The sequence below is a fragment of the Oryx dammah genome, unplaced genomic scaffold (assembly GCF_014754425.2).
Source record: "Oryx dammah isolate SB20612 unplaced genomic scaffold, SCBI_Odam_1.1 HiC_scaffold_23, whole genome shotgun sequence".
In the NCBI taxonomy this organism is placed as follows: Eukaryota; Metazoa; Chordata; class Mammalia; order Artiodactyla; family Bovidae; genus Oryx; species Oryx dammah.
In genome coordinates, this window is record NW_024070207.1 from 80,291,930 (window position 1) to 80,305,467 (window position 13,538).

Consider the following 13,538-nt stretch of genomic DNA (forward strand, 5'->3'; position numbering starts at 1 on the left):
CCCTGTAACCTAATTCATTTCATTGGAATCTGGATTCTGCAGAGAATTGGCTTCTAGAAGTATAGTAGCAGGTATATTTCACCACAAGTTTGTCCTGAGTTGTTTTAGGTTTTAGAACTTTTTGTGGCAGCCCTTTTAGTGTTATGATCACCCTGATGGAGAATCTTGGTTTGTGCTGCTGCTGTCCCCATCCCACCCCCACGCCACATGCCATTTTCTACAGGCTTGTTTAGAGCTTGGATGACCCACTCCCCATTTCCACCACCATTCAACTCCTCCCATCCTGAGGTAAATGATGAGATATTGGTGTTAATTATGTTTATCCATTTATTAAAATACTTTAAGAAGCAAAACTTTATTAACTTTGAAGACTGGTGTTCCATTTTGTGGGGAGGAGGAATAGGCACACTTTGTAGACCTTTACTTTCTGCTTTTTTGCATTACCCCATAACTACCCCAGTTTCCTCCCCCCAACAAGCCCCTGGCCCTGCTGCTTATTTGCAGGGGCCTCTGAGGAATCAAAACAACAAATAGAATACAACATAGATTAAAGATTAGATGAATAGACAGATGCAGTTCCACAAACCATAAAACCAATCAAGGTCCTTTACAAGGATGGAATGGTGCTAATGAGTTTGGTTGCCTTGGTATTTACTTCTTATGAAACAAAAATTCTTCTACTTATGTCCCAAGGGAAGATGACATTGACTCCAACTATTGCTTCTGCTCAACCTTTAACCTAAGTTATTAAGTTGAAAATGTCTTCCTTATTCTTCCCTTGTTCCTTTGGACAAAACACAGGCCTCTTTTTGGTGAAGGGACTGATAGCTGCTGACCTCCTGTATTGTTGACACCAAAAGCAGTTAATGGCAGTCTAAATCTACTGGCATTCTGCTTCCCCACTAGTTCTTCTGACTAGGAATTGCCCACTCAATCGGTCCATCAGAAAGTGCCAGAAAGATGCAATCAAATCCCAGAACTTTGGCTCTTGATGGCAACTTTGAACAGAATCGAGATGGATATTTGGTGTCTGGTCCCACCACCTGAACAACTATATTACTGCAAGAAGTTAACCATGAAGTCCTGAAAGGAGCTTATACTTCCAGAGGCTGAGCCAACTCTTGAAAAAGAGATAACCACTTTCAAGCTAGTATGAGCAAGAACAAGTGCTCAGCAAAGCTGTCTCCCTTTTTTGGAAAGCAACTGGTAACTAAGCAGTGTAGGAGGTAACCAAGTGATTTAGCTAGCCACATCTGCTCCTAGGTCTCATGGCCTATCAATTCTGCTCCATCAGTTGACTCCAGCTTCCAATCCTAGTGGTTTTATTCAATATCATTCTGAATCAGGTTGGGAGGACAGGGTGAAACAGAATCCAGATGAAACAACAGAGCAACAGTAGCATTACAACATACAAAGACATGTAGTAAGTCAGCAAAGTAAGCACAAGAGATGGAGTACTATTACAGTTTACTGTCACCGGTGATTAAAAAATAATTACAAGACACAGCCCTGCTTAGGCACTGCCAAGTAAAAGCTACCCTCTCCCAGGACTTTCTTTTGTTTCCTTAAATTTGCTCATTTGGCTTTTCTGAGAAAAAAATGCAACTTGGTTCCCAACTCTGTGAGTGAGCATGTGTGCAGCTGTTAATGTGTGCAGCCACAAAGGAGTCAAGTTGGGCTGCAACAACTGTGGCCTTACTGATTTGATCGAATACCTCCTCCTGGGAAGAAAGAGTAGTGCAGAGAAAGCCAAAGACACAGCAACAGCACATTCCCCACTTAAATACATACAGTAAGTTAACATATTCTGATGCTTAAATAAGTTTTAAATGTTTTCTCTCAATATTTTTCCATTAACTTTCTTAACTAGTTGTAGAGCTAAGACTTTTTTGTTTGTTTGGCACAGCAATCAGACATCTGGGGACTATCCCCTTGTTAGTATGTTTCTCCTCACCCCTGCAGAGGTGGAACACAGGTGGCTGGTTTAAGTGGGCTAGGCTGGTGGAATTCCAGAGTTGAGAACCAGTGCTTAGAGTTGGATTGTGCACCTCGATGAACCAGCCAGTGGACTGAGTCAGGTAACTGAGCACGCTAAGTTTGTCTGAGAAGTGGGGAGAGGCCAGTTTCCTGGCTTTCTGTTGTAAATGGGAAGGGAAATTTACCTAAAGGTATAAATTGAAGATGGGTGGGAATACAAGGCAGACTAGAGGAAATCACTGGGGAAATACTGGAGTTTGATTAGATTTGCCTGATTGGGCACAGGCATTCAAAAAATGCTAATTGGGATTTGGAGCAATTTTGGCCTGGTTTGTTTTCTTGAGAAATTTGGAAGAAGAACCATGGGAGAAGCAGAAGCTTTTAGCCTCCATTTTCCCATGCCCTTGTTCTCTCTGATCACTTTGAATTTCCCTCTGGTACTCAAGGGAAAGGAGCAAGAAGGGAGATTCGGAGGTGATTTGGGGACTTAACCAACAGCAGACCAAGATGGAGCTTGTGGGGAAGGGCCTAGGCTGTGGCTTGATTGTCAGGCAGTCCTTTGCTCAGACATCTAAGTCAAAGAGCTCAAGGCCTCGTTGCTCCATATACTGTTTATTGGGTGAGGGGACAGCATAGGTTGGGGCAGTTGCTGATGTAGAGTCCAGGACAGATAGAGCAAAAAAGGCAGCATGCCAGCTTAGCCCCCTTCTCTAGGGCATTGATGTTTTTGTTCCCCTTTCTGTGGCCTGGCTCAGAATTTTAAGGGGGCGTCAGAATCAGCTGGACCATGGGTAGATCCCAGCCACTTCTAAGACGCTGAAAATGCACCAAAAGTTTAGAAGCTCCACCAAGAACTAGGGCAGTTGGTAGAGGCATATGTGTGTGTAGGGTAGTGGGGGTGGGGAGGGATTCCTGGGTTAGCACAATAAATTATAGGGTCATTTAGAGGTCGAGTTGTATTTTCAGTTCTTAAAAATATATATATATATATTTATATATATACATCTTTATGTGTCTCTATATAACTATACTGCAGCACAGCAGCAAAACATTTAGTTAAAAAATCCAGCAAGAATGCAGCAAAACACTCCATGGAGGCATGCAGGCTAGGATGAAGGCAGTAGGAGGGGAGCCTGTATGGTTGCCATAGGGGTGAGTTCCAACAAATGGGCGGCCCACCCAGCCACCAGAGCACCACCTGGACATGTGCAAAGACATACATGCGCACATGGAAAAACAGAAAGGTTTTGCAGAGAGAGCAGTCACCACAAGAAAAGATCTCACATGGTCATTGTAACAGGCAACTGCACAAGCCCCCATGACCTAGTTCTCATTTTAATAAGTCAACTAGTAGAGACCTCCTGAAGTTACAAGTTGCAATTGGCAGGGATTGGGGGAGAAACACCACCACACCTGGCTTTCCTGACCCCTCTCCTCACCTCCCTGAGAGTATTTCTTTCATTCATTTCCTAGCATCAGCAGTTTTTCTGCCAGTCAGAGAAAAACATTCCCCAACTCCCTGAAAAAGTGAACTCCCTTGAATCCTTTGCAGATCCCAGGCCATTCACAAAAAGCATATCTCAATTAAATATTGTAGTTGCTCAAGATGCACGAAGAGAACTGAACAAGACAACTCGGAACAAGAATCTTTGGCCAATGAGAAAATGTAAACCTCTAAGGAGACCTGATTGAGTCCAGACAAAAATGTATTAGTGTAAAGATTTGGAGGATCTTTCTTGGTGGTGCTCATGTTTGTTCTGAAATAATTTAGTCTAGCCTGTATTGAGGTTTCAAGAGTTTTTAGTAGAATCCTAAATGTTGTGAGTTCTTCCATCTTTCCAGGATTATAGTTGAGATCCTGATGGTGTTGGAGAATCATCATATTTTGCTTCATCTTCATGATGTCTGTGATGCCACAAATTTCCTTTAGAGAATAAAAGCAAATATAGAAGCAAAGAGGTTAGCACATTGCCAGCCTAAATGTAGGGACCCTAAAGAGAGCAAACAGTCTTTTAGGAGACACTCATTTGTTCATATTGTCTCAGCCATCTCTGAGCCATCTTAGAAAACCAGCTAATACCATGCGAGCCAAACACAGATGGGATGAGTTCTTAGAACCTGATAACCCATGAAACTGCTATTGACCCCTTCTGAGTATTCAGAAAGACTCTCAAGCACCATGGGTCTCCCAGCTGGCAGATTCTTTGGTACTCAACATAGCTGGACCAAACACAACTTGATCCAGGAAATTCTCTCTTGGCATCTGTGCAAATCTCAAAAAACAAAAAACTACCACCCTCGATCCTTTTTCCCCTATGTCCACCATTGTTATCTCTCTCAAGCTTCCAGGTCATCTAGGCTCAAAATTTAGGAGAGACCATTGACGTCAGAATTGGCATAACTGACAACTCTAAGGGAACATTCTTTTGAGTTCCACTGACATATCAAGAACATTTAAGTCCAATTCTGAAGAAGTGCTCAGTTGCTTCAGTCGTGTCTGACTCTTTGCGACCCTATGGACTGTAGCCCACCAGGCTCCTCTTATTTCCCAGGCAAGAATACTTGAGTGGGTTCCATGACCTCCTCCAGGGGATCTTCCCAACCCAGGGACCAAACCCATGTCTCTTGTGTCTCCTGCATTGGCAGGTGGCTTCTTTATCACTGTGCCACCTGGGAAGCCTGTATTTTGAAGAAGAGGTGGAACCAAAATTCAAATAATGAAACAAAGTTTGCATTTTTAGGGACTGACTATAACAGATACAGAATAGGAGTGTTTAGATAGATCATGAAAACTGTTTCTGACACTGTAGGTGCCCATACCGACACCCCCAACCCATGTCAAATAATACTGCTTTCTGGAGCAGGACCAGAAGCTTGTAGTTGTATTTGACTGTGAAAGAGATCTAAATATGACTATTTTGCAATACTTTATCAACAAAGAAAGGAATGAATCATGTGGAAAGTTAACTGCTTATTCTCATTTTTTCCTCTGCAGTTGTTTATATCACAGAGACTGCACCATAAGGTTGCCGCTCAGGCTCTCTCCTTGTCAGTGTCCATAACCGCTTGCTTTTTTCCTTAAAGGTCTGTCTTTTTTTTTTTTTTTTGATCACACTGCACAACACGTGGGATCTTAGTTGCCCAACCAGGGATCAAGCCTGTGCCTCCTGCAGTGGAAGTATGGAGTCCTAACCACTGGACTGTCAGGGAAGTCCCTCCATATCACTTTCTAACTCATACCTTATCCAAGAGACTTCTTGGCATCACCTAAAGTTGGCTCCCAGCTGGCCGCCTCCTCCATTACCACCATACCTGCACACATTTCTAATGTGAGCTTCAGGTCTTTGGGAGGGAGGGACCCAGGCTGCTGGGAGGTCTTCATGACCTTGGGGGAAACTTACCAATAAAACCCGGGATGCCTTGGCCTGATTTAGGCTTGTATTCCTCTTCTGACTTCTTTTTCCCCAATTTGGGGAACTTAACTTTCAATCTGAAGCTTTTGCTGTCAGTGTCTGAGGACTTTTCCTAGCAAGGCATGACAAAAGGAAGGTCAAAATGTTAGTTGCCTAATAGAAACAATTCTTAGAGACTTGGAGAGATGGTGAACAAGGATGGCTGCAGGAAGCTGGCCAATCTGCTATCTATTCAGGTGTGGGAGACATCCCTACTCACTAGTACCATACCTGAGAAGGCCTCTGGTCTTTACCAAGATCCTACTCTGTGTCAGATGCTTTGCTAAACGCTTTAATGTGTGTGTGGTCAGTCGCTCAGTCATGTCCAACTCTTTGTGACCCCCATGGACTATTGCCCTACCGGGTTCCTCTGTCCATGATATTTTCCAGGCAAGAAATACTGGAGTGGGTAGCCATTCCCTTCTCCATAGGATCTTCCTGACCCAGGGATAGAACCTGGGTTTCCTGAATTGCAGTCGGATTCTTTACCACTGAGCCACCTGGGAAACCCCTAGCCCCTAAATAAATGCTCTCATATGTATTACTGCTCTTCTGAACTGCCTTTCAGAAGAAACCTAAAGTAAGGGCATAGGACCTTCCCTCTCAACCAAAACTCTGGAAAGCCCAATGAATAACTGACTCTCCTCCTGCTTTTCCCCATCAAAGTGGATCTGCATCTTCTGTGGCATTAGGCAAGCAAGGTGGGTGTTAGGTGAATGATCAACATCTTCCTGCCTTTCTTTCAATCTACTCTGCCCTTCTTTAGAGCCTCATTTCTTCATCTTTATGGAAATACTGAAGTCCAGAAAAGAGATTATGCCCAGACAAGGCAAATTCAAATATTGAGACCTCAGAGCATGGACTGTTTGTCTTAGTTCTCTCAACATCCAGTCTGTCTGTCTAGGTCAGGGGCTTGGTGCTAGATAGTTGAACTGAGGAAGGAAGTACTACAAGAGTTTGCTTCATTATCTGCATAACAGCATGTTTTCCTTCCCCAGAGGGCTGCTGGTCAAGAGCAGCAAAGGCATATGATAAAGTTATTAAATCATTTAAGACCTGAATTTGCCTATGGCTTTTTCGCTTAAGTTCAGTTCAGTTCAGTTGCTCAGTCATGTCCAACTCTTTGCAACCCCATGAATTGCATCACGCCAGGCCTCCCTGTCCATCACCAACTCCTGGAGTTCACTCAAATTCACGTCCATTGAGTCGGTGATGACATCCAGCCATCGCATCCTCTGCTGTCCCCTTCTCCTCCTGCCCCCAATCCCTCCCAGCATCAGAGTCTTTTCCTCACTCTTCACATGAGGTGGCCAAAGTACTGGAGTTTCAGCTTTAGCATCACTCCTTCCAAAGAACACCCAGGACTGATCTTTAGAATGGACTGGTTGGATCTCCTTGTAGTCCAAGGGACTCTCAAGAGTCTTCTCCAACACCACAGTTCAAAAGCATCAATTCTTTGGCGCTCAGCTTTCTTTACAGTCCAACTCTCACATCCATACATGACTACTGGAAAAACCGTAGCCTTGACTAGATGGACCTTTGTTAGCAAAGTAATGTCTCTGCTTTTCAATATGCTATTTAGGTTGGTCATAACTTTTCTTCCAAGGAGTAAGTGTCTTTTAATTTCATGTCTACAATTGCCATCTGCAGTGATTTTGGAGCCCCCCAAAATAAAGTCTGACACTGTCCACTGTTTCCCCATCTATTTCCCATGAAGTGATGGGACCAGATGTCATGATCTTCATTTTCTGAATGTTGAGCTTTAAGCCAACTTTTTCAATCTCCTGTTTCACTTTCATCAAGAGGCTTTTTAGTTCCTCTTCACTTTCTGCCATAAGGGTGGTGTCATCTGCATATCTGAGATTATTGATATTTCTCCTGGCAATCTTGATTCCAGCTTGTGCTTCATCCAGTCCAGCGTTTCTCATGATGTACTCTGCATATAAGTTAAATAAGCAGGGTGACAATATACAGCCTTGATGTACTCCTTTTCCTATTGGGAACCAGTCTGTTGTTCCCTGTCCAGTTCTAACTGTTGCTTCCTGACCTGCATATAGGTTTCTCAAGAGGCCGGTCAGGTGGTCTGGGATTCCCATCTCTTGAAGAATTTTCCACAGTTTATTGTGATCCACACAGTCAAAGGCTTTGACATAGTCAATAAAGCAGAAGTAGATGTTTTTCTGGAACTCTCTTGCTTTTTCCATGATCCAGCAGATGTTGGCAATTTGATCTCTGGTTCCTCTGGCTTTTCTAAAACCAGCTTGAACATCAGGAAGTTCATGGTTCACATATTGTTGAAGCCTGGCTTGGAGAATTTTGAGCATTACTTTACTAGTGCGTGAGACGAGTGCAATTGTGCGGTAGTGTGAGCATTCTTTGGCATTGCTTTTCTTTGGGATTGGAATGAAAACTGACTTTTTCCAGTCCTGTGGCTACTGATGAGTTTTCCAAATTTGCTGACATATTGAGTGCAGCACTTTCACAGCATCATCTTTCAGGATTTGAAATAGCTCAACTGGAATGCCATCACCTCCACTAGCTTTGTTTGTAGTGATACTTCTTAAGGCCCACTTAACTTCACATTCCAGGATGTCTGGCTCTAGGTGAGTGATCACACCATCGTGATTATCTTGGTCATGAAGATCTGTTTTGTACAGCTCTTCTCTGTATTCTTGCCACCTCTTCTTAATATCTTCTGCTTCTGTTAGGTCCATACCATTTCTGTTCTTTATTGAGCCCATCTTTGCATGAAATGTTCCCTTGGTATCTCTAATTTTCTTGAAGAGATCTCTAGTCTTTCCCATTCTGTTGTTTTCCTCTATTTCTTTGCATTGATCACTGAGAAAGCGTTTCTTTTCTCTTCTTGCTATTCTTTGGAACTCTGCATTCAGATGCTTATATCTTTCCTCTCCTTTGCTTTTCACTTCTGTTCTTTTCACAGCTATTTGTAAGGCCTCCCCAGACAGCCATTTTGCTTTTTTGTATTTCTTTTCCATGGTGATGGTCTTTATCCCTGTCTCCTGTACACTATCACGAACCTCTGTCCATAGTTCATCAGGCACTCTATCTATCAGATCTGGTCCCTTAACTCTATTTCTCACGTCCACTGTATAATCATAAGGGATTTGATTTAGGTCATACCTGAATGGTCTAGTGGTTTTCCCTACTTTCTTCAATTTAAGTCTGAATTTGGTAATAAAGAGTTCATGATCTGAGCCACAGTCAGCTCCCGGTCTCGTTTTTGCTGACTGTATAGATCTTCCCCATCTTTGGCTGCAAAGAGTATAATCAATCTGATTTTGGTGTTTCTCTTAAATGGTCGCCTAATTGCTGCACTAGTCCAAATCCTTGTATGGCTTGCTCACATTCATATAACTGGTATATAAATTCAGAAAACAGGTATAATGAGCAGAATAAATAAGGATTCCTACACAGTGTTGAAATGAGCAATTCCATGGTAGAGAAGTTTAAAGAAAAACCCGGTCAGACCATAATGGGAGTAACTTACTTGGTGATAGGTAGACATCTTTCAGTCATTTGATGTATGAAATGCACTATTTTTCCATCTCAGGAAAGCACTCAGAATTGTCAAAAAATGACAATATCCCCAGAGCTATATTGTAGCCACTGCTGCCATGCTTGTTTTTCTTTTAAGCCACACATGTGCTAGGGGAAGGCACTGAGAAAGCCTGCTTTCCTCCCAGAGTGGGAGGGACAGAAAGCAGCAAGGAGAGGTGATACTTGGTCGATTTAACCACGAGTATGGCCTGGGCACCAACCATTTAGAACAAATGTTGGCTGTAAACAACTGGTATTGGCCCTAATGGTATGTACCGGATGAAATTCAGTCCTGGTAGCAGGTACTAAGCAGGGGAGGGGAATTGTGGCCAGGAGAAAAGCACAAAAAAAGACCAATCTTGCTTATTCTTTTCCAATCTTCTCTACAGAGTGGTTCTTCTTTCTGGTTATGTTCCCATGGTCATCTAGTTTTTCAATGTGCCTTCTGCCTTGTCCTGTCTACTTAAATGGAGAGGAGATGCAAGGAGGAAGCTCCATTAAGCTCAAGCTGAAAGCCACTACTGAAGCTCAAGCTGAAAGCCACTACTGGTCTCCATCTGCTATATCAGTCATTGTGTCCTGGCTTACACTGGAAGGCAAAGCCCTCAGGAAGAACCCCTCTTTCCCTTTATTTCCCAATCCACAGGTCACATACCTCCGGGAAAAGGATTGAATTCATCCAGTCAATCTTGGATAGCTTTTCAAACTCCTTATTCATGGCATCCAGGGAAATTTTCAGTGTGGCCTCATATTCAGCGTTTCTCAGCTGGTGAAAACAGGAAAAAGAGTGAGTATCCAATGCCTAGTACTTCATAGACTCATGCCTTCTCCCCAACTCCCAGTCCCTGCCTAGTGGCCATTAGACCACAGGTTGCCAACTTATATCTCCTTTGGTCCATAGGTTCACTGGAAAGTATAGTCAGCCAGCTCTTTACTTTCTCAATAGGGAGATTCAGGAAAAAATCAGATAGTGATGTTTTCCTTGGAGCTTGGCACACTCACAGTTTGTAAGCAGAGAGACCCTTTGACCAGTATAAGTTAACACTGAGTTGTACCCCAATAGCTTAGGGTCCAGGATAAAGGTCCTACCCTTGATCCTCAAGTCTCTGGAGACATCTAAATGTCCTCATAATAATAGCTACCAAGTTTTGAGCACATACTATATGCTAGGCACCATGCATACATGATTTCATTCCATTTTCTCAGTAGCTTGATAATACCTTATAATGTACTATTGTTCTCATTTTATAGGTAGAAAAATGAAGTCGAGTTCAGTGCTCAAGATCGCATGACTAGACAGAAACCAGATCTATTTAACTCTATAGCCTATCCTCTATACCATACTATCCCAGAAAGGGTATGTGGGGTGGCTAGATATTAGGGTTGGGGGGAATCTTTATTACCCAGTTACCATAATTTAAAGGCTGCTTTGTGACGCAAGGGGGAGGGCTAGAGAGAGACGGCTCAAAATTTTCCTTCCTGGCAAAGAGGGTCTGCCTCTCCAGGCTGTGCTTTTAGCCCCTAGCTATTCATTCTTAGTAAATAAGAAATAGTTTCAGATGGCTTGTCGCACAGGTTCAAGAAACAAAGCTTAAGCATTCCCTAGTATCCCCCAGCACCCACAGGATGAACTCTGTATACTCCATGGAAGAGTTAAAATAGATTCTTCTAAAATCATCTCCAACTTAGAAGACCCAAGTTCCAGACCAACAACATGGGTGAGATAGTTCCTATTCCATTAGTGAGCTGGGAGGGTAGATGCATGCCGATATCATCAGCCCTGATGTCCTTTCCAGCTCACCTAACTTGCCTTCATCTCTCCTCCCTGGCATGTGCTCTACTTTCAATCCGGTACTTATGTGGCTTCTTGCTGTGCATGGGCCAGCCTTAAGTGGAATCTTGCCAACTGTCACAAATGAGTGGCAGGTGAATGAGTTGGGGGGTGGGATTGGAGGTTATGACCAATCAGGATGGGATATGAGAGGGTGACCAAGTCATGCTGACAAATGATCTCCTGCTTTTGCTTTACAACTAATGAGTTAGGATAGTACAGGGCAGCCCAGGTGCACAGGACATGTGCATGTGGTAGGCTGGGCATTGGCGGTGACAGGCAGGCACGCCCTCACTTGAGGGTAAGGGGGAGGGGCAGGGGTCCTTGGGGGCATACTTACAAGCAATGCTCCAAAGGGGTTTGGTAGGCAAACCCACAGCCACAGAGTAAAATGAGGAGCTGGGGTCTTAGAAAATGATTCCTGATCATAATAGGAGAGGAGTAAAATGGCTTCCTAAGAACTTCCTATTTTGGCACCTAGAGAATCAGGCTCTGAAAAGTAGTATGTGGGTTGGCCTGAATCTCATGCTATATTCTCTTGTCCTTCTGACTCCAAGAGAGACCTTGTCCAGGACTCTTCTCTGAGATAAATGTGCAGACTGACTCAGGGGACTGTGTTGCTCACTTCTTGTTCCTGTTCGAACACATCACTAAGTCAGTTTGCCAAATAAGGGAAGTGGGAGTTACTGGGTGGGATTTTCTTCATCAAAAGGCTACAACCCTCTCCCAACACTGAGCTCCTTATTGTCCTCCTCCTTCAAAGGGAGAAATAACAACATTCAAATGAAATAAACCTTATGTCCATGCCACCTTCATGATATGGCCTTTCTTAGCTTCCATTTGTACCAGGTCTCATTTGGATGTTTGTGTGTGTGTGGGTCCTTACCAGGTTCTTTATTAAGTGTGGTATGTGCTCGGTTTGGGTTGTTGGCTGGTATAAATCAATTTTCATGAGCCCATGAGCCTCAAGAAAGCCTGAGTGTCAATGAGAGGCCAGGCTCCCATATTTCCTGCTGCCCAAATTGGCAAGGTCATTGAGCTCTATCTATATATAGTAGGTACTCCTGGTGCTGTCTCTAAAGGCTGAAACTCTAGCCTGGGGCTCAGATGTTGGGACAGTCTGGCCTGATTGTCTTTGCCACTCTACCACCTGTGCAGTGTGCCAATTAGACGTGCAAATGGAAGGGGGAAGTGGATGCACTTCTTTCAAAATCAACTCACAGGCCCCTCTTCAAATAAACCTTAATTAGATGAGAGGCAAGAACAGCATCTTCCTCAGGGCCTTAGCAGTGAAACTCAAAGTGGGGTGGTCATGTTCAGTTGACTCATTAGCGCACATTCACCAGGTGTGCCTATGGGCTTTGCAGTATGAGAAATAGCAACTCTTGTTGCAGCTCAAAAACTGAGCCTCAGTCCATTTTCCCTAACATTGATAAAATCTACCATCTGTCAAGCTGCTAGGCAGAGCTAGGCACTTAATAAACAGTAGTTTGTTTAATCCTGACAACAACCTGGAGAGGTAGAGATTACAATCCCTATTTTGTAGGTTGGGAAACAGAGGTGAAGTTACCTCACATAGATACTGTTATGGATTCACTTGTGTCCCCTCCAGAAAGATATCTTGAAACCCTAACTTTCAGTACCTCAACTATTGGGAAATAGGGTCACTGAAGATGTAATTACTGAGATCATTGGCCTGGTCTGGACCCTGGTGTAGGGTTGGCCCTCATCCAGTATGACTGGTGTCCTGTAAGGAGACGGCCATGGGAAGACAGAGAGAGCACCATGTGAATAGGGAGGACTGGAGCAATGCATCTATATTACAAGCCAAGGAGCGGTCCGAACACTGCCACCAAATCACCAGGAGCTAGGAAGAGGCAAGGAAGGATTTCCCTACAGGTTTCAGAGGGAACATAACCCTGCTGACACCTTGATTTCAGGCTGCTAGCCTACAGAACAGTGAAACGACGACTTTCTGTTGTCCAAAGTAACCCAGGCTTCAGTGTTTGTTACAGCATCCTTAGGAAATTCATACAGTTAGTAACTGGCAGATTTGAACTCAGAGACTGCCAATTTTCCCCACTATTCCTTATTCTCTTCCCACATGGTGAAAGATGTATTGTGGAAACTTGGGAGACACAGAGCAGCTCAAAAGAGCTCACCCTTTTCTACTGAAGCTGTATTGGGTATAATGAGAACACCCTACTTCTGTTTGGTCTCGTATGGACCTAAGAGACATTTACCAAAGAGGGGGAGATTTTTCTTCAAGGATATGATAGTTGGACTCGCATAATTTATGAAGAGACAAGATCAATGATAACTCTAGGTGAGGATGACACAGCAGGGACTGCCAGATAAACTCGTGGGCAAAATGCTCCTACATGTTTTCCAGTGCCCTAGAACCAAGTGCAGACTGTGACCAACTTCAGATGGGATACATTGCCCTCCTTTGTTCCAAACCCATCCACTCACCAGGTTTTCATCCAGGAAAGCTTTGGTGTCATCGTAGAGCCCTTTAAGACTAAATGTAACATCTACTGCCTCATTTCTGGTTAAAGTCTGAGAGGAGAAGAAAAGAAAGGAAGGGAAAGGACAAAGACAAAGTTGCTGGTTAGTAAGCATGCAACTGGCTTTTCTATGGGAAGGTAGGGGCAGGCTAGTAGGATGTGGCTGTAAGTAAAAAAGTAATATTCACAATATAGCACAACTAATAGTTCAGC

The 13,538-nt window shown here is 43.6% G+C and overlaps 1 protein-coding gene across 1 annotated transcript in view; it reads right to left on the minus strand.

Moving 5' to 3' along the window:
- Nucleotides 1-307: 307 nt before the first annotated feature.
- The window catches only part of DGKK (diacylglycerol kinase kappa), a 164,334-nt gene continuing 151,103 nt past the window's right edge, over nt 308-13,538 (minus strand). Inside the window, exons 25-28 of the mRNA XM_040265324.1 lie at nt 13,291-13,377; nt 9,643-9,753; nt 5,379-5,502; nt 308-3,901 (exon numbers count right to left, since the gene is read on the minus strand). Coding sequence (XP_040121258.1) covers nt 3,822-3,901; nt 5,379-5,502; nt 9,643-9,753; nt 13,291-13,377 — 402 coding nt within the window. The 3' untranslated portion in view covers nt 308-3,821. The remainder of the gene's footprint in view (nt 3,902-5,378; nt 5,503-9,642; nt 9,754-13,290; nt 13,378-13,538) is intronic.